Genomic DNA, 20,864 nt, shown 5'->3' on the forward strand with positions numbered 1-20,864 from the left:
CCCATTACGTCCAGATGAACAGAATCAAGCTTTTAGGATTTATTTACCTGAATGATTAGAGTCAATAACACTGAGTTCTCTTATTTGCAACATTTTAATACAATCAAGGGAATAGTTTATCAGGCAACTACTAAAGTAAAGCAAAGATATCTATTCTAGCATCGCATTACTGAAGTGCCACATCCGACTAATCTCATCAGAATAAGGAAGTTTGCTTTTTACTGTCCACATCCAGAAAGAGTTTCCTCACATCAGCGCTTCAAATTACACGCATGCGCACAAATGCACAGTTTTATGTAACTTACACCATCACTTGTTGATTGTGTAACTAGAGCGTAGTGTTTTAAGTAGAGAGCACAGTCAGACGGAGAATGTCTGCCCGAGCATTTTTGTCCTGAACTCTCTGGAGACACAGTAAACAATGTGACACTGTGTGCATGGATTTGCAGGGTGGAGGAGAACAAATACAACATATGAGAATTACCGAGCCTTTAATGGATCATCTAATCTGTTTCCTCCATATGTTGACTCCCCATCGAGCACTGCTGGGTTTTCAGTCTCAGTACTCACTGAAGCAGAGCTTTTGTATTCTTTGAGCTGTTAGTTGAGCTGTTCCTGAATGAACTTTGGAAGAGTTTTGCCTCTTTCCTCATTACTACTTCCTGCCTGAATTGTTTATCTTACCAGATGGCCACCCCCGCATTACCTTTCACTTCATAATTGTAAACTGTGTAATACTGACATTTTTCAAGTGTGAAGCATTTTGAAAATACACCACAAAATAAGTTATTGTGAAACCAAAAAAAAAACTAATAATATATCTTTTACGCATCTATGTTTAACACACAAGCTCACAGTCATCACTCAGCTGAAACAGTTCAAATTCCAGCTTCTGACAGTTCCCAAGAGTCTATTTGTGTTATGTAACATGTTTGGGGCCGCTTTTCCTGAGCACTCTGCAGCCTGATGATAACACCACACATACCACAGCACTCTTTGCTGGATCGCACTGCTTCTCCTGCAGAGGGATTTCTGATACTTCAACCATGATTTTTCAAGCTTTCTTCGATTGTATGAATTTTACTAGTTGGTTTTTGCTCAGTTTTGTATTGTTAATTTTAAGTGATGTAATACGAAACCGGAGGCCTCACAACTTTCCACCAGGACCCTGGGCTGTGCCTCTGCTAGGAAATGTCTTCACTGGAGTAGACTACAAAACAATGCATGAGGTGAGGAGGAGAAGATCCTTACAGTGCAATTTGGTTTACATACAGTAGGCTGGCAAATATAATGTGCACGATGAATAACAACAGATAATAACAAGACTTCAACTTTAACCTCCTAGGACCTGGCATCCATATATGTGGACTTCACATTTTGGGTTATTTAGACCAAAATACTCAATTTTGCTCTCCAAGGGCCTGAGATCCACTTACAAGGACATTATACTGCTACTGTTCTATCGAAATTTTAAACAAATATCCTTATATGTGGCTCTCATTTTTCTTAGAAACAAAAATCAGGTAAAAAAAAAATCTGGTAATTCTTTGTTTTTACATTCATCTGGTCCCATTCAGCCCAAATATCAAAGAGAAATTAAAAATGTATGCCGTGGAAGAGTTCAGGTCTTCTAAAGGAATACCAACTGTGAAACATTTCTCTTGATTTATTTCTAAATGCAGCTGGCTCAGAAGTACGGCCCCGTGTTCAGTTTGAGGAGGGGCAGTGAGAGGATGGTGTTTGTTGCAGGATATAAAATGGTCAAAGAGGCTCTTGTCAGCCACCTGGACAACTTTGTTGATCGACCAATCGTCCCTCTTTTCCATGTTATATTCAAGGGCATTGGTGAGTAGTTAAAACACGTGCACGAAAGCATGTGCTATCACATATATTTTTGGGTGTACCAACCTCCTTCCCCAAGTCTTAAACTGTATTAAATTTTTGCCTTTTGGAAATGACAAGCACCAATATATCATTGGCATAGCATTAAATGAGAAGTCCTGTGGTGAAATGCAACTAGTAAGTCAAATTTTACCTACTTTCTAGAAACTTTAGGTACATATTTTAATGTGTTCTCCATTAGACACATTACACACAGCAAGAACGCCTTGGGTTGATTCACTGCAGTGAATTTGGTAGTTGATGATTTTCTTTGTGAAGTGTGCATGTTCTCCCTGTATCTGCATGGGCTTTATTAGCTCCCATGTTTCCTCTCACAGTCCAAAAACATTTTACCCTGTGCCCTACAAGATGTACATTAATGCAGAGACTTCCTTGTTATTAACTTAATATAATATTCTAATAGGTATAGCGCTGAGCAACGGTTACCTGTGGAAGAAGCAGAGGAAGTTTGCCAACACTCACCTGCGTTACTTTGGAGAAGGCCAAAAGTCACTGGAGAAGTGCATTGAAGTGGAGTGCAGTTTCCTTTGTGAAGCTTTCAAGGAGGAGCAAGGCAAGTAGGCTGCAGGAATTCACATGACTCAAGTGATTGCTCTGCACTGAAATCATTTTTGTAGCAGGATTTCTCTTGACTTGAGTAGAATTTGACATCTTCACAGGTAGACCATTCAACCCCCACTACATCATAACAAATGCAGTGGGTAACATCATCTCCTCTGTGGTCTTCGGACATCGCTTTGAATACAGTGACCCCAGCTTTCGCAAAATTCTGGAGCTGGACAATGATGCCGTTGTGCTTGCTGGTTCAGCTCAGACGCAGGTACTCGTTGTTTAAACTACCATGTGATGATCATTTGCGATGTTGTTGTTGGTCTTTTACTAAGAGTTTATCATCCTCACCAGCTGTATGATGCCTTTCCTGGCTTGATGAAGTACCTGCCAGGACCTCACCAGACTGTCCATGCCAACTACAGGGAGATTGTGGCTTTCTTAAACAGAGAAATTGAAAAGCACCAGGAAGAGTGGAACCCAGATGACCCTCGTGATTTCATTGATGCATATCTGTCAGAGATGGAGAAGGTAACACAAAAACATTTCTAGTGAAGCATATGAATACTATTGTTAGATTTTAAAAAATTAATTGAAACAATAAGCATGTGTTCATGTAAACCATGACAATTGTCTATACCGGCCACTAATAGGTCACATTTGTAATGTGCCAGAACTGTGTTTAGATTCAAAAGAAGTCCTTCAAAAGTTTCTGAGACTTCAGCCACCCAAATGAATCAGTTAATCAAAAAACACAATCCTTATGATCATGAGATTAACTAGTAATAAAGTAAATTGCCTAAATGAACCGAGTACTGTGGATAATGTCTGTATTTTTCTGTTACATTAGAAAAAAGAGGATCCTCGTGCTGGCTTTAATATTGAAACGCTTCTGGTTTGTACCCTTGATCTGATTGAGGCTGGGACAGAGACAGCTTCCACCACTCTACGCTGGGCTCTAGTATTTATGATGAACTACCCAGAAATACAGGGTTGGTAACTTATTACTCTATCCCCCTTTCTCACATCCCAGATTGCATATCTTCAATCCCTGCTTTCAACTCTCCTTTATCATCGCATGAAGAAAAAGTGAAGGTCAAAAAGCTTAAGAATCTTAAACAGCTGAAAGCAAATAAAGGATGGTTTCCTCCTCCAAGAAGAATTTGTGGGTTAAATTCTAGGTGGGCCACTTTCATAATGGATACGCCTTTGCATCCTTGACTGTAACTCCAAAGGAGAGAACTCCCTTTTTTCTGTCTGTCAAATGCATTTTAAGAATTGTAAACCATTGGTGTATTGTCATGAGATTTTAGGTCACAAGCAGGATGAGGGGGGACAGATGGGCAGGCACAAACAAGAAAAATGAGAACAGCCTGAAGAATATAGATTTTAGGCCAGTCTGACTATGATGGTTATTAAGTTGTCTGTTTTAGTCGTTACTGTTTCCCCTTTCAGAAAAAGTCCAGGCAGAGATAGACAGAGTGGTCGGACAGTCTCGCCTGCCCACCTTGGCCGACAGACCCAACCTACCCTACACTGATGCTGTTATCCACGAGACCCAAAGGTTTGGAAATATTGTTCCATTGGGATTCCCAAAAATGGCCAGTAAAGATTCTACACTGGGAGGATACTTCATTCCTAAAGTAAGGGATTATTTACCAGACTGAGCCAGAAATTAACATTCATTTCATATGTCTTTCAATTATTTATAAATAGCTAATAACAACATCTGATAACACTGTTTCAGGGCACAGCTATTACTACAATACTTTCATCTGTGCTGTTTGATAAGAATGAGTGGGAGACTCCAGATGTCTTCAATCCTGAACATTTCCTGGACTCAGAGGGCAAATTTCGAAGAAGAGATGCCTTCTTGCCATTTTCAGCAGGTAATTTTATAGCGTGTAATTAGGTTTCCATTAAGAGTACATTTGATAGCAAAATGAACAGCAGGATAAATACTTCTGTTTCCCACAGGTAAACGTGTGTGTATCGGTGAGCCCCTGGCCAAAATGCAGCTCTTCCTTTTCTTTGCATCTCTGCTCCAACGCTTCACTTTGACTCCTGTTCCTGGAGAAATGCCGAGCTTGGAGGGTGTGATGGGCTTCACCTACTCTCCCGAGGAGTTCAGGATGCTGGCAGTGCCTCGCTGAGGTCATGCCATGCAAACACAAAGATGAATAAACTGAAACTCCACAAGCTTTATGGGATCACCAAATCACAGCATACAGAAAAAGCATACTAGAAACACAGAAAATATACTCTGTAAAACATTTTACGAACATTTCACATAGTAAGACACAATGTGCATGTCACAGTGCTAACTGTTGTTGTACTTTTATTTCTTGTCTTTTACTGTGAAGCACTTTGAGTTTTTTCTGTGAAAAGTGCTATATAAAACAATAAAGTTTTCTTACATAATACATAATAATGGTTAGACAACCTTGAAAAAATAATGTGCATGCATTATAGCAACTGACTGAAAATTAGGATGTATCATGGTTGATACAAAATCATGGTTGAAGTATCAGAAATCCCTCTGCAGAGAGATTTCTGATACTTCAACCATGATTTTTCAAGCTTTCTTCGATTGTATGAATTTTACTAGTTGGTTTTTTCTCAGTTTTGTATTGTTAATTTTAAGTGATGTAATACGAAACCGGAGGCCTCGCAACTTTCCACCAGGACCCTGGGCTGTGCCTCTGCTAGGAAATATCTTCACTGGAGTAGACTACAAAACAATGCATGAGGTGAGGAGGAGAAGATCCTTACAGTGCAATTTAGTGTACACGTAGTACACTGGCCAATATAATGCGCACATGGAAAAACAACAGATAATAGCAGGACTTCAACTTTAAAAACATTTAAAAGTTTCAGGGAGTTATTAGTAACTCCAGCTCAGATCCTTTTCAATACTGTGTTTATGTTATTGTCTACCACTTGAAGGGTTTTTAATCTGACAAAAAGTCTTTACTTCTAAAGGAATGCCAACTGTGAAACATTTCTCTTGATTTATTTCTAAATGCAGCTGGCTCAGAAGTACGGCCCCGTGTTCAGTTTGAGGAGGGGCAGTGAGAGGATGGTGTTTGTTGCAGGATATAAAATGGTCAAAGAGGCTCTTGTCAACCACCTGGACAACTTTGTTAATCGACCAATCATCCCTCTTTTCCATGTTATATTAAAGGGCTTAGGTGAGTAGTTAAAACACGTGCATGTAAACATGTGCTATTGCCTATATTTTTTGCTGTACCAACCTCCTTCCCCAAGTCTTAAACTGTATTAGATTGTCATCAAACTAGAAATGATCAATACCTGTACATCCTCATTATATCACGTCTCTGTATGGCCCAATTCTCAAAACAAACCCTGAAAAAGCATATCAAATGTAAAAATATAATGAAATTATTTTTTAGTGCTGTTACAGTCCTGGGTCTTGGACCCAGTTTTTGAGTTTCATTTTGGACCTATTTATTATTTCATAATAAGATAATTATGAACTAGTTCCTGAGTATGTTAGTTTCCTGTGCGGATGGGTTTATTAGTTATACTATAGTTCTTCAATTCTGGTTTCTTCACGTTTGTTCTGTTTGTGTCCAGTTAATACTTTCTTTAGTCCTCTCTGTTTGTTTTCTCCCTTAATCTTTCCATGTTCATCTCTCTGTGTTTTGTTCCCTTTACTCACCAGTCTTTCATATCTTCAGATTCTGTTCAGCTGTGTTCTTCAGGTGTGTCCACTCTACCCCAATCTCCTCCTGCGTGCATACTGTCTGCGTCTCCCTCTGTTCTCTGTGGTGTCAGCTTCTCTAGCTGTCTTCTGGAATTCCATGTCATTAGTTTCCAAATTCATCAGTTCCTTAAGTTTCTAGTTTTATTTCTCACCTGAGTTTTTTGTATTTTCAAGTGTATAAGCTACAGCAATAAAGCTGCCTCTTTTAGTTTACCCTTTTGTCTCCGAGTCTTGCAACTGGGTCTTGCCTTGCCTGTCACATAGTCCTTAATGATAACTTCATTTTGTTTTGGCTCACATTGTACTCAGTCCCCTACAAAATGTACATCCGTGCAAAGGCTTCCTTATTATTAACTTAATATAATATTCTCCAAGGGATATCTATGAGCAACGGTTATCTGTGGAAGAAGCAGAGGAAGTTTGCCAACACTCACCTGCGTTACTTTGGAGAAGGCCAAAAGTCACTGGAGAAGTGCATTGAAGTGGAGTGCAACTTTCTTTGTGAAGCTTTCAAGGAGGAGCAAGGCAAGTAGGCTGCAGGAATTCACATGACTGAAGGGATTGCTCTGCACTGAAATCATTTTTGTAGCAGGATTTCTGTTGATTTGAGTAGAATTTGACGTCTTCACAGGTAGACCATTCAACCCCCACTACATCATGACAAATGCAGTGGGTAACATCATCTCCTCTGTGGTCTTCGGACATCGCTTTGAATACAGTGACCCCAGCTTTCGCAAAATTCTGGAGCTGGACAATGATGCCCTTCTGCTTGCTGGTTCAGCTCAGGCACAGGTGCTCGTTGTTTAAACTACAATGTGATGATCGCTTATGATATTCTTGTTGGTCTTTTATATAGAGTTTATCATCCTCATCAGCTGTATGATGCCTTTCCTGGCTTGATGAAGTACCTGCCAGGACCTCACCAGACTGTCCATGCCAACTACAGGGAGATCATGACTTTCTTGAACAGAGAAATTGAAAAGCACCAGGAAGAGTGGAACCCAGATGACCCTCGTGATTTCATTGATGCATATCTGTCAGAGATGGAGAAGGTAACACAAAAATGAATCCTGTTATGTTCACTTTATTAAAAAAACAAAAACAAAAAAAGCAACAATAGCCATGGGGGCATATGTTCATGTAAACCATAACAATTCATCATGTTCATGTCATTTCTGGCCACTAGCAGATCCCTATTGGCATTCAAAAGAAGTCTTTAAAAAATTCTGAGACTTCAGCCACCCAAATGAATCCATTAATCAAAAAACACAATCCTTATGATCATGAGATTAACTGGTAATAATGTAAATTACCTAAATGAGCCCAGTACTGTGGATAATGTCTGTATTTTTCTGTTACATTAGAAAAAAGAGGATCCTCATGCTGGCTTTAATACTGAAACACTTCTGGCTTGTACCCTTGACCTGATTGAGGCTGGGACAGAGACATCTTCGACCACTCTACGCTGGGCTCTAGTATTTATGATCAACTACCCAGAAATACAGGGTTAGTCCCTTATTAATCAATCCCCCTTCAATTTCCCAACTACTCTCCTTGTGTAGTCTCCACACAACACCAATTAAATATAAATACTGCATCGGTAATTGTTGTTATAGCAAACCTGCTGCTGACATTTGTTTTTAATATTTGGGACCACTTTTACTTCAGTTAATAATATGGCATATTGTGATGACTTTTAGTTGTTACTGTTTCCCCTTTCAGAGAAAGTGCAGGCAGAGATAGACAGAGTAGTCGGACAGTCTCGCCTGCCCACCTTGACCGATAGGCCCAAACTGCCCTACACTGATGCTGTTATCCACGAGACCCAGAGGGTTGGAAATATTGTTCCACTGGGATTACCAAAAATGGCCAGTAAAGATTCTACACTGGGAGGATACTTCATTCCTAAGGTAAGGGATTATTTACCAGACTGAGTCAGAAATTCAATTCATAAGTGTGTCAATTATTTATAAATAGCTAATAACAACATCTAATAACTCTATTTCAGGGCACAGCTATTACTACAATACTTTCATCTGTGCTGTTTGATAAGAATGAGTGGGAGACTCCAGATGTCTTCAATCCTGAACATTTCTTGGACTCAGAGGGCAAATTTCAAAAAAGAGATGCTTTCTTGCCATTTTTAGCAGGTAATTTTATGGCGTGTAATTAGGTTTCCATTAAGAGTACATTTGATATCAAGGGTTAGCAGGATAAAAACTTCTGTTTCCCACAGGTAAACGTGTGTGTATCGGTGAGCCCCTGGCCAAAATGGAGCTCTTCCTTTTCTTTGCATCTCTGCTCCAACGCTTCACCTTCAGACCTGTTCCTGGAAAAATGCCGAGCTTGGAGGGTGTGATGGGTTTCAACAATTCCCCTGAGGAGTTCAGGATGCAGGCAGCGCCTCGCTGATGTCATGTCGGGCAAACACAACGATGAATAAACTGAAACTCTACAAGCTTTATGGGACCACCAAAGATTTAATGAAAATTTTACATATTGAGACACTATATGCATGTTACAATCCTAATTGTTGCCATGCTTTTATTTCTTGTTTTATTGTGAAACACTTGAGTTTTTCTTAACACAAAGGACTTCAGATATTATCCTTTGTTTTTAAATTCACAAAAATGTTTGATGTGTGGATAAAACTCTGCTTATTTTTATCTATAAGCAAGGCCTACACATGCTTGCTGCACCTCTGTCTCCTCAATGCCAGTGTGAAAGTATTTTCTCTAAGTCCAAGTTCAGTGGCAAAATGTTATTTTTTTATATAAATGAATAAAGTCACTATAACCCCAGTAAACTCCATTAAAAAAATTTGTCCTATTGAATTTATTTAAATACTGACTGAAATCATACAAGTTTTCTTGTATTGATAGACCTCTTCTACAATCACCAACAAATTAATCAAAAATATATTAGACAAATGAATGAACCACACAAAATCAAGTGTTATTTCTACTCTTGGCAGTGATTATTCCGGTGCTGACAACCAAGTTGAAATGGTAGTAAAGATTTATACAGTCCCGATCAAAAGTCCACTTGAAAAATAAGTTTAAGTCCACTTGAAAAATGGCAAAAACTCAAATTTTGCATGATTGGATCCTAAGAAGGTTCCAAGTAGAGCTTCAACATGCAACAAAAAGAAATGGGAATGAGACAAAACATTTTTGGAGCGTGTAATTTATTGAAAACAACAGAAACAGACTGTTTTACAGCTGATCAAAAGTTTAGGACCGCACCTCAAAAAACCCCGTAAACTCCTCTAAAACAGAAATTAAAGTTTCAAACATGAACTCAGTAATGAATAGTTCCACTATTATTGTTGATCACTTCAAAAATTCATTGCGGAATGCTTGACGCTAGTGCTTCCATGAGATTAGTGGGAACATTTCTCCAAGTGGTGATGGCCACACGAAGGGCATCTACTGTCTGAAACTGTTTTCCATTTTTGTACACTTCCCTTGCCATCCATCCCCTTCTATAGCACATTTAAAAGACTAGTGTACATCAAAGTGCTTCACAATAAAACCGCCAAGCGGGTAGAACAATTAACAAATAGTACAGTTACAATTAAAATTACATTACATGGTGTAGTGCAGGCAGAATGAAAGTAGAACTTATATGCTTCAAAAGCTAAGTTGAACAGGTGTGTTTTTAAGCGTGATTTGAATGATTGAATTGATTCCGATGTACAGATATCAACTGGAAGATTATTCCAGAGTCTAGGGGTGGCAATGGCAAAAGCACGGTCACCTCTGGTTTTTAAACGAGGCCTTAGTTGCATTAGAAGCAGTTGGCTGGAGGATCTTAGTGCTCTCTTTGGGTTGTACAGATCAAGGGGATCAGTTAGGTAGCTAGGGGCCAAGTTTTTTAGAATTTTAAAAGTGAGCAGAAGGATTTTGAAATCAGTGTGATATTTGACAGGAAGCCAGTGCAAGTTAGGGAGTATGGGGGTGATGTGCTCATGTCTTCTAGAGCTGGTTAAGAGGCCAGCTGCCGCATTTTGGACTGATTGCAGGCGCTGAAGGAGGGAGAGTTGGAGGCCCAGGTAAAGAGTGTTGCAATAGTCCAATCTGCAAGTGATTAAGGCATGGATGAGTTTTTTGAGTTCTTTATGTGGTAAATAGGGCTTAGCTTTGAAAATTTGCCATGATTGTTAAAAGCTAGTTTTTACCACAGTGGATTTCTTCTCTAATTTAAAAGAACTATCCAGGAGTACTCAAAGATTTCTGGCAGAAGGAGAGAGGTGGCTGGTGAAAGACCCCAGTGTATTGGTTAGCTGGCCCTGGGGAATGTGGCTATCAAAAATAATCATTTCTGTTTTGCTTTCATTTAAGACAAGATAATTCTGGGATAGCCAATTTTAAAGCTCTCGCAGACAGTCAAACAAAGGCAAGAGAGGAGATGGGGCATCCAAGTTTAGAGGAAGGTAGCTTTGGATATCAACCGCATAGCAGTGGTAGAATATGTTATGTTTTTTAAAGATGAGTCCCAAGGGCAGCATGTACAAGGAGAACAGCGTAGGGCTTAATACGGATCCCTGAGGCACACCACAGTTAACCGGGGCAGAAGAGGAAGAGTATTTCCCCATGGTGACAGAGAAGGATCTGTCTGCTAGATACGATTTAAACCATAAAAGAACTTTGCCTTTAAGGCCAACTACATCTTCCAGCTGTCATGGGTGGGTCTGTGACCCAGCATTTTGAGTTCATTATATATTGTGTATTTCTGTTTTTAGTATGGGGATATGTTAAGTTCTTGTTTTTGCATTAGTTAGAACTTGAGTCTTTGTGTTTTGTCATTTATTGTTTGGGTTAAGCTCATCCACCTCTCTTAAACCCCTAAGTTGTTCAGCCTTAGTTCTGTTTATTGGAGCTCCTCATTTCCCCTTCCCCTGGATCTTAGTCTCATTTGCCCTTTGCGTTCCACGTCTCATGTTGTCAAGCCCATGTTGTTTGGTCTGTCTCATCATGTTTCCTGTTTTATTTTGAAAGAGTCCTCTGTTTTTTGTTCATTGCATTTAGTTTCACGTCCCCTGTCCTGTCATTAGGTTATGTGTGTCAGCTGTGTCCTCATGTGTCTCCACTTCCTCTGATCACCTCATGAGTGTATTTAGTCCTCAGTCTTGCTGTGTTCAGTGTCAGTGTTATCTCCCCTACCCCTTGTCAGAGTTTCCCAGCCATAGTAAGTCATAGTTTGTATATTGTTTAGTCATAGTCTAAATCTCAGTAGAGTCATAGTTTCCCAGTCTATGTTCAGGTTTTCCCTCAGTTACTTTGCTGTTAAGTCCAGTTTTGTGCCCTCGCCTCTGTCTGCTCTTGGGTCCTCTACTCACTCCACACGGTCTGCCCCGGCAGTCCGTGACACCAGCCTTATTAGGAGAATATTATGGTCAACCATATCGAAGGCAGAAGTTAGATCTAATAAAACTTGAGCCACAGGGTGCCCTGAATCAGTGGTTAAAAACTCTCAATAAAGCTGTCTCGGTATTATGACAAGGTTTGAATCCAGATCGAAATTTGTCACTGACACCGTCTCTAGGAAGGACTGTAGTTGCTGGATAACTATATTTTCTAAAAATCTTAGACATGAAGTTAAGTTTACAAATTGGCCTGTAATTTGAAAGAGCGTTGCCATCAGAGTTGCTTTTATTAATATCAGGTTGCACGACTGCGTGTTTGAAGGCAGTCGGAACACAGCCTGATGACAATGAAGCGTTCATTAAAATTGAGATACAGGGTCCAATAGTAGTCAGAGCATCCTTAATGATGCGGGAAGGAAGAATGTCATTTAAAGCTTTGGAAAACTGAAACGGCCTGGACTCTGTCAAGCAACGGAACCACACCCTCAGCGGTGCCGGAGGAAATCCAGAACAGGCAACCCAAACTGGCACTTGGAAGGGTTGATGATCAGGCCGTGCGCTGCCAAACGCTGGAAAACCTGGCGCAGATGGGACTCGTGCTGGCTCGCCGAGCAGCTGGCCACCAAAATATCGTCCAGGTAAACAAAAACGAACGGCAGCCCACACAAAACGGAGTCCATCAGCCACTGAAAGGTCTGGGCGGCACCTTTCAGGCCAAACGGCATGCGCAAAAACTCGAACAAGCCGAAGGGGATAACGTCTTAGGCGCGCACGGTCGAGGTCCCGGCGAGATTGGCGGAAAAATCCTGAATGTGGGGGATGGGGTAACTGTCATTCTCCGTGGCATTATTTCAACGGCGGAAATCTCCGCATGGCCGCCACCGACCGTCCGATTTGGGCACCATGTGAAGCGGAGAGGCCCATGCACTGTTCGAGCACTGTACAATGCCAAGGCGCTCCATGGCTGCAAACTCTTCCCGAGCGACGGACAGTTTTGCGGGGTTGAGGCGGCGTGCGCACGTGTATACCGGGGGCCCGACCGTGGGAATATAATGCTCAACCCCGTGCTTCGTTACCATGCTAGAGAAATTAGGGACAGAGAGCGATGGAAACTCTAAAAGCAAACGCTGAAAAGCATTACTGGTGGTCACTACATTAGCCCGAATCAGGGGCTCGGCTGCACGAGTAAAACAGGGTAGCGAAGAAAATGAGAGATCATCAATTAAACGTCTGTTAGCAACATCGACAAGCAGTCCATGGGCACACAGAAAATCAGCACCTAAGATAGGTACAGAGCTAGCGGCAACAACAAAGTTCCACTGGAAATCCTGGCCATGAAAACAAACAGTCACCAACCTTTTCCCAAACGTTGTGATGGGAGAGCCATTAGCTGCAATGAGCTGCAGCCCGCAGTTTGCTGCTAGCCTGTCGGCAACGGTCAGGGGAAGGAGGCTCTTCTGGGAGCCGGAGTCCACGAGAAAACGTCTCCCAGAGCGTGAGTCCTCTATGAAGAGCACCCTTTCTGTATCTGTATCTTTCTTCTTTATTCCTCTCCCAACTTCAACTGAACACATCGCGCCACAAAACACAGCAACACACTTCCTCAACACTGGTTATGAGTGGAGCCCTCTAGTGGTCCACCACAATATCTTAATTTTGGTTTCTGACAAAAGATTAGCATACTGAATTAAGCTATTAAAGAATTGAAGCTAGCAAAATAGCTCATGTGATGTGCACAGCTTGTTAGTATGAAGCAAATAACAAAGTAATTTGGTAAAGCAAATATATTTATTACACTTTACATTACAGTTTTTAATGAATTACTAGACTGGTATACAAAATGGTCTTAAAAAATCTAATTTTTCAGATGTATATGAATAAAAAATGTTGTAGTTTAACAGATATTTTAAGGTGCCCATCTTGTCTCAAAATCTATTTTGGCGATGTCAAACATATAGCACCACTATCTGCTAGATGCCTTTCTTCAACATTGTCTAGAGCTTTCTAAACTAGATTTAAGAACAAATGAAACTCTGAAACTGTGCATTGTAGCTTTCACATTGTACATAATATAACTGAGACCTGCAAATCCAGGACTTACAAATAGGGAAATTAGTGGAAGACAGTGGCTTTCAACTGGAACTCACTAAAATAGTTTTCTAGATTAAATATGTATGTGTAAATCCAAATATCACAATTTATTTTTAAAAAGTTAAATAATGACTTTGTAGTACAGTAACGCCAGTCAGTGATCACAAACAAACATCCACAGTACCAGTGCTTGGTGTTGTTATAATATTAAACAATCTTCGTCTTTTTCCTCTTCTTTTGACTGCTCGGTTTAGGGTCAGCACAGGTGATCAGCCGACATCTCACCCTCTCTCGCGAGAAGAGGTTTGGACCAGCCTTGAGGCCGACCTGCAGGAACAGTGTAAAGATTTCACCACAAAGGAGCCAGCAAAGACAAAGAGCCTCCTTGTCTGTTCATTGTCTTCAGACTCTGATTCAGATGAGTAAGCCCTGTGTAACAGGGCCCTGAGTTTGTACAGAGCAGGATCCACTATCAGCAAGAAAGACTAATACTATCTTTAAATCAACCTCTTCATCCAAGGTTGCAATGCTGTAGATAAATCACAGAATATGCTGGAGAATATTCCTCAGTAAGTAATTCTGGATTCATATTAGTAAATTTAGTCAGGAGTAAACATGTGGAACTCAAGATTATGGCAACTAATTTTCTTTTCAATGAATGACACTACCTAATATTATAAAAGCATCAAAATTATAATTTCATGCTTTACAAGTACTACAACTGCTTTTTTTTTTTTTTTTTTTTAAGAAATAGTCATACTTGCTGATGATCATCTAAGTGCATTTGATCACCAGCTTTACCTTCTTAATTCATTTGGAAACACTAACGATGTTTGAAATTTTCCAAACTGCTTCTGCATTTTAGCTTAATGTTTGTTAAATAACTTATGAGTCACTGCTGTATGTAATGTGTTGTTTTTCATGTGAGGTTGTATTTGCCTAATTTTACAACCTGCTATTAACCAGGTGATTTTTTTAAATTTACTTTGTTCTCATACCTAAACGGGAAGAAGGTGGACTTTCTTTTTCACAAAATACACATCCTGACAAAGACAATAAGGGGTTCTAATGTCAGCGCGGGACTGAACAAACCTTGCAGAACTGAATTCTGAAAATCCAGGACCTAAAGTCAATGGCTTTCAAGTGGAATTCAACTTATAAAATAAACTAGTAACTCAACTTAGCTAGTTTTCTACATTTGTTGTGCATGTGGCAATTCCAGGAAAACAAACAAAATGTCAGTGATGGGTTGAGGGCGGGCTTTGATTACTGTGTCTGACACGCAACCAAAAAAATTCTCTGCCTATCCAAAATACATGAAAAACAATCTTTTCAACAAAATTTAACATAATAACGGGAACAAAATATATTTAAATGATCAAAGTAATCAAAAGGGGAACACATATTCTCCCTTGCATAGTTGATGAACTGGAGGCTTTTAGACAACAACTAAATCCATGAAAGCCACCAATAAAATGACAATCATAAGCACGTAGTATGCAATTGTTTTATTTCTTAATGTGTTGATTAATACATTTAAAAACATAAGCAGGAAATAGAAAAGCAGCACTCCTACATTTGAATTAATACCCATAAATACAGGGTCTTCTATATAATCACATGTAAAAGCAATTTGCAGCATGCCAGGTTATATGAAGATCAGTTAATTTTTTACAAACAAATCTTCCACTTTTTGGTCTAATCTACGAGGTGTGAATTTTTCACTTTTTTGAATTTTTTGAATTTTGCCCTGTCTTCTGTCTATGATCGAATGGGATCTTGTGTTCATAATTACACACAGTTCAAAAGAAATGTCTCATGGAACCAAATATGTGTTTTAGATGCTAAATATTTAAAGAATGATCACGACTAGACCATGACCTTCAAAGTGTAGCTTTGTATATTTGATATCAAAGTGTAGTTTTGTGTATTTGACTTGGCAAATTTAAAAAACAAATTGTTACGCAAAATGTCCTTCCTGCCGCAATCACCATCCCTTAATCTCTTAATCACTACACTGTGGCCACTCCAGTTTAAACTATGCTGTTGATTATATTTGTTCTCTAGCTGTATATAAAATAGCTGTTGAACAAAATCAAGGTTTTTGTTATATGGTTGCTGATTTTCCAAAATAGTGGAAGAATCAATGTCAAGAAGTCATTCTTGAGGTAAATTACTTAAGAACCCGACTGAAAGTCAGTGACAGGAGATAGTATAAGGGGTTAGGCACACTGCGACAACTTCTAGACAATTTTTTTAAAAAGGCAGCCAACATCAAAAATAGATTTTTGAATGTTATTAAGAAGCCTGGAGAACTATTCCTCAAGACTACTTAAAGAGAGTTACATTAAGAAAGTTGCTTTTTTTCAGTTGCAGGTCAGAATATATATAATAAAAGGTGTTGCTTCTCTTTGGGTTTCTAGTATGCTCATAAAGAGGTTCAGCTTATTGATCTTTATGTTTGAATAGAGTGACATCAGCGAGGCGCTGCCTGCATCCTGAACTCCTGAGGCGTGTGGGTGAAGCCCAACACACCATCCATGCTGGGCATTTCTCCAGGAATGGGAGTGAAGGTGAAGCGTTGGAGCAGAGATGCAAAGAAAAGGAACAGCTCCATTTTGGCCAGGGGCTCACCAAGACACATACGTTTACCTGTGGGGTGACAAACAGAAGTATTTGTTTTTGGTGGCACTCATTTTCTAAAATGGGAATTCTGATTATTGTTGCTAAAGAACAAAAAAAAAAGTAGATTTAAAATGACCTGCTGCAAATGGCAAGAATGCATCTCTTTTTCGAAACTGGCCCTGTGAATCCAAGAAATGCTCAGGATTGAAGACATCTGGAGTCTCCCACTCATTCTTGTCAAACAGCACGGATGCAAGAATCATAGTCGTAGCTGTGCCCTGAAAATAAGTTTTACAATCTTTTTGATATTAGCTGTTTAGAAATAACCATCTCTGTGTGAGTCAGGTAAATCGTCACTTACCTTAGGAATGAAGTATCCTCCCAGTGTAGTGTCCTTAGTGGCACGTCTCGGGAATCCCAGGGGAGCAATATTTCCAAACCTTTGGACCTCATGGACAACAGCATCAGTGTACGGCAGGTTGGGTCTGTCAGCCAAGGTGGGCAGGCGAGACTGTCCGATCACTCTGTCTATCTCTGCCTGGACTTTCTCTGAAAATGTAAGCACAGTAAGGACTAACACAGACAGTTCACTGCTCATCATGGTTAAACTCTCATCAACAGTCTCAGTCCTTCACTGAAATACATCAATGTTAAGTGTTATTGATTAGACTCTGACCCTGTATCTCTGGGTAGGTCAGCATGACTATAAGGGCCCAGCGCAGGGTGGTAGCAGTTGTTTCTGTTCCAGCCTCAAGCAGGTCAAGGGAGGATAACGACAGTGTTTCAAGGTTGAAGCCAGCCTGGGGATCCATTTGTTTCTAATGTAACAAAAAAGTACTGACATTATTCAAAGTGATGAGCTGATTTAGGCTATTTTACACCACCACTAAATATATTATTATTTAACAGTATGTTTTACATTTTCTTGACAAATTGTACTCATAATGAATAAGTTGCCCTAACTTAGTTATTTTAAGTAAGCTTTATGTCATTTTTCACAATTTTTTTACATTTTGGGAACTAATTGGATTTTCCGGTGTACTCTCCAGAAGCATGTTCAGAGTATTCACCACCATGGCTAATTGAAACTCCTGGTTCATATAAGCATTTAGATATTTTATCAATTTTCAAGTGACACTGATAATAATTCTTTAGGGAATTAAAAGTGGTATTTTGGTGAAGAACTAAACAAATTTCATCAGCAAGTAATGCACTGAAACTGGACTAAATCTTTTTTAGTCCAGTTTTTGCTTGTATTACAGTTTGGTGTGTCTGATATACCCATTTTGTTGCTGTTCCTGCATCAAAGTTGCAACTGACAAATCACACTGTTGTGATGTCATAGTGTACCTTTGCAAACTAGGGATAAAGGGAAAAAATAATTTATAAAATATAGTTAATATATTATCAAGCTGGGCTTGCTGTTTGCCAGTCATATTAGCACTGACTAAGTGTAATGCAGCATTTATGTCTTGACATTTTTTTCTCACATTTTTCTCACATTAACATAGAAAAAACTTTGTGTGTGTGTGTGTGTGTGTGTTTCTTTTCTTTACAATGATATGTGCTTTAGTTGTAAATATAAATTAAATTTTAAACTATCTATTTTGAGCAGAAACTGCTGGCTTTGTTCACTTTGTTCAAGGATGCAAAAGCATGCAATTCTTGACCTAACAGGATTCATAAGCTTTGTTAGAAATGCCTTCATATTACCTTTTCCATCTCTGACAGATATGTATCAATAAAGTCACGAGGGTCTTCAGGGTTCCAGTCCTCCTGGTGCTTTTCTATTTCCTTCTTTACAAATGCCAAAAGCTCCTTATAGTTGTTTTGGATAGTCTGATGAGGCCCTGGCAGGTGCTTCATCAAGTCAGGAAAGGCATCAAGGAGCTGTTGATGACGACAGTCTCTCAGAACAGCAATAGACCAACACAGCTTATTTTGTTATTACTACAATAGTTTACATAAGGAATACCTGTGCTTGTGCTGAACCAGAAAGCACAATAGCCTCATTGTCCAGCTCCAGAATTTTGCGATAATTTGGATCAGTGTATTCAAAGCGATGCCCAAAGACCACACAGCATATCACATTGCTCACTGAATTTGTTATGGTGTAGTGTGGGTTGAATGGTCTTCCTGTGAAGATGTCAAATTTAACTCAGGTCAAGAGAAATCCTGCTATAGAAATGATTTCAGTGCACAACAAACAGCCCAACTGAGTGAATTCCCGAACTCTACTTGCCTTGCTCCTCTTTGAGAGCTTCACAAAGGAAGCTGCACTCCACTTCAATGTACTTCTCCAGTGCCTTCTGGCCCTCTCCAAAGTAACGTAGGTGAGTGTTGGCAAACTTCCTCTGCTTCCTCCACAGGTAGCCATTGCTCAAAGATATGCCTATGACAATATTATATAGAATAACTAACAATTAGTTTCTGCTCAGTTATACTTCTGTTTTTCCCACAAAAAATATGCTGTATATATATGATGTCCTTTGTAAAATGTTTTCCAACAACAAATGTGACTTCACTTTCATGCTACAGCTATGTCTACTTTCTGCTTATTTTATGACGGAAAGTTAATAGTATACAATCGTATAATTGTTATACTTTATACTCAAAACATATTTAATAATAATACAAATCTATGCAATAACTAGTAACTACAGTTTCATGTAGTGGAGTAATATTTCAAAGTAATATTTCCCTCCAAAATATGAGTTGTAAAATGCAAATACTTCAGTAAAGTATATTCAGATTGTATTTAATTAGAGATTAGATTTAATTTAATTAGAATACTTGGTTACATCATGAGCCCTTTTTGTCAAAGTGACAGACTGATGACACTTGGTGGTGCGGGTGGGAGGGGGTATGTTTGGCAGTTCCTAGACCTTGATGCCCCTATACTCACCAAGACCCTTATAGATAATATGGAAGAGAGGAAGAACTGGTCGATCAATAAAGCTATCCAGCTGATTAACAAGAGCCTCTTTGACCATCTTGTATCCTGCAACGTACACCATCCTCTCACTGCCTCTCTTCACACTGAACACAGGACCGTACGTCTCAGCTAGCTGCAAGCAGGAAAAATTAGGAGGAGAAATGTTTCACAAACATTTTTTTTTTCAAAGTAATACCTTCAATATGTAGACAATGACAAATATTTCATTAAGAGATTGAAGTTCCCAAATCCCCCACTGAAACTGCTGACACAGTATGAAAGTGTGACAGTGATGACTAAAAATCTTTTAAGTTGCAATATTGTTATTCTGCAGTTGTGATTTCTTTTGCACTTCATGTGGACCACGTTGTTGTGTGTAAGTCAAACTTCTGCTGGAAAAAATGCATGTGCATACTGTTGCATGCATTACTTTTACATGACTGTTAAGCTCACCTTCATCATTGATTTGAAGTCAACTCCGGTGAAAACATTTCCTAGAAGAGGCAAAGCCCGGGGTCCTGGTGGAAAGTTAAGAGGTCTGCGGTTTCTTATCAAATCAAACAAAATCAGCAATACAAAAGCAAGCAACAGCCAACTACTAAAATTCAGACAGTCAAAAAGAGCTTGAAAAACCATGGTGAAAGTATTGATGATCCTTGTGGAGAACCACACTGATTCTGCAGACAGGGCTTTGGTATGTCTGATGTTATTTGGGTGGAACCTGCAGTTCTGGGAAAACAAGCCCCCGTGTCAGGTTACATAACACTGAAAGCTTTGTGTGAAAATAAAAGGCTGGAACTTGGACTCCTCGTACTCTCTGCTGATTTTAAGAATGTCTTTTAAATGTTAATACCCAGGTTGATTTGTCAGTGACTAATGGTATATTAAAATATAGATTTTGCCAATTCTATGGCATATTTTACAAACATGATTAGTAGATGTTTCACAGTTTAAAATAAGTTTAATTGTCTTAAAGGAGGGAATAACAATGCTGTTCTAAAAAATGGCTGGGTTAAGATGGAATGAATTGCATATCTGTGATGAAACACTGACTAAATTTCTTTATCCATTGTACAGCACTGAACCCTGGAGTTTAATACTAGTACATTTTCCATTATATTATGTCTTCATTGCTTAGGAGTGCTGCTACTCTGCAAACTTATTCATGTTATCACTTCTTTTAGCATCATGTATGACACTTCTAAAACAGAAATTGGAGCCAGTTCCTCTGTGACATTGGTCTTTCATTAAATATATTTGAGTTTCATTCAATAGACTCAGTTAAACAGTGCATTCAAGTTTAAATTTTAATTCTGCCTTCGCTCTTTGTCGTATGTTTGTGGTTTTCAGCGGTTTTATAAGCCTGTTCATGCTTCATGGACTTTTTTGCTACGTAGACCTTCAGAATAAATCAGTCATGACAAAGTTCATATAGAATATTCTCTGTTCAAAGGTGCTTGAGAAACAGCGTTTGTGAAATGGTCTGCAAAGCAAATCCAGACCCATCAGGCTCTGTGACCTTACATCTACTCACAGTGTAAATAATGTTCAGTGGAGGCAAATATCAACAAGCAGATTCATGAGCAGAACCCTGGATAATTGCACTATTTGAAAGCAATCAGTCACTTTAATGAATATCCAGCTGAATCTCTGAATCCCTTGGAAGG

At 39.2% G+C, this 20,864-nt stretch overlaps 3 protein-coding genes across 3 annotated transcripts; 2 read left to right on the forward strand and 1 right to left on the reverse strand.

Moving 5' to 3' along the window:
- The first annotated feature begins 960 nt into the window (after nucleotides 1-960).
- Nucleotides 961-4,889, forward strand: LOC146641124 (cytochrome P450 2J2-like). The gene is made up of 9 exons (XM_085398374.1): nucleotides 961-1,229; nucleotides 1,683-1,845; nucleotides 2,306-2,459; nucleotides 2,566-2,722; nucleotides 2,806-2,982; nucleotides 3,302-3,443; nucleotides 3,907-4,094; nucleotides 4,199-4,340; nucleotides 4,429-4,889. The coding sequence occupies exons 1-9, from the start codon at nucleotides 1,047-1,049 to the stop codon at nucleotides 4,602-4,604; spliced, it is 1,482 nt and encodes a 493-aa protein (XP_085254500.1). The 5' UTR covers nucleotides 961-1,046; the 3' UTR covers nucleotides 4,605-4,889.
- Nucleotides 4,890-4,949: 60 nt separating this feature from the next.
- LOC146641125 (cytochrome P450 2J2-like) lies at nucleotides 4,950-8,982 on the forward strand. The gene is made up of 9 exons (XM_085398367.1): nucleotides 4,950-5,201; nucleotides 5,480-5,642; nucleotides 6,554-6,707; nucleotides 6,814-6,970; nucleotides 7,054-7,230; nucleotides 7,543-7,684; nucleotides 7,901-8,088; nucleotides 8,187-8,328; nucleotides 8,415-8,982. The coding sequence occupies exons 1-9, from the start codon at nucleotides 4,950-4,952 to the stop codon at nucleotides 8,588-8,590; spliced, it is 1,551 nt and encodes a 516-aa protein (XP_085254493.1). The 3' UTR covers nucleotides 8,591-8,982.
- A 6,134-nt stretch (nucleotides 8,983-15,116) lies between these two features.
- On the reverse strand, nucleotides 15,117-19,903 carry LOC146641126 (cytochrome P450 2J2-like). Its single transcript, XM_085398373.1, has 9 exons — nucleotides 19,651-19,903; nucleotides 19,168-19,330; nucleotides 18,505-18,654; nucleotides 18,238-18,398; nucleotides 17,976-18,152; nucleotides 16,939-17,080; nucleotides 16,624-16,811; nucleotides 16,399-16,540; nucleotides 15,117-16,289 (listed from the first exon to the last, which is right to left on the reverse strand). Exons 1-9 carry the CDS (start codon nucleotides 19,831-19,833, stop codon nucleotides 16,114-16,116), a joined length of 1,482 nt encoding a protein of 493 aa, XP_085254499.1. The 5' UTR covers nucleotides 19,834-19,903; the 3' UTR covers nucleotides 15,117-16,113.
- Between the last annotated feature and the right edge of the window lie 961 nt (nucleotides 19,904-20,864).

Source organism: Rhamphochromis longiceps, linkage group LG23, assembly GCF_057381845.1.
Source record: "Rhamphochromis longiceps isolate RC_006_pf linkage group LG23, R_longiceps_female_GT1.1, whole genome shotgun sequence".
Classification (NCBI taxonomy): domain Eukaryota; kingdom Metazoa; phylum Chordata; class Actinopteri; order Cichliformes; family Cichlidae; genus Rhamphochromis; species Rhamphochromis longiceps.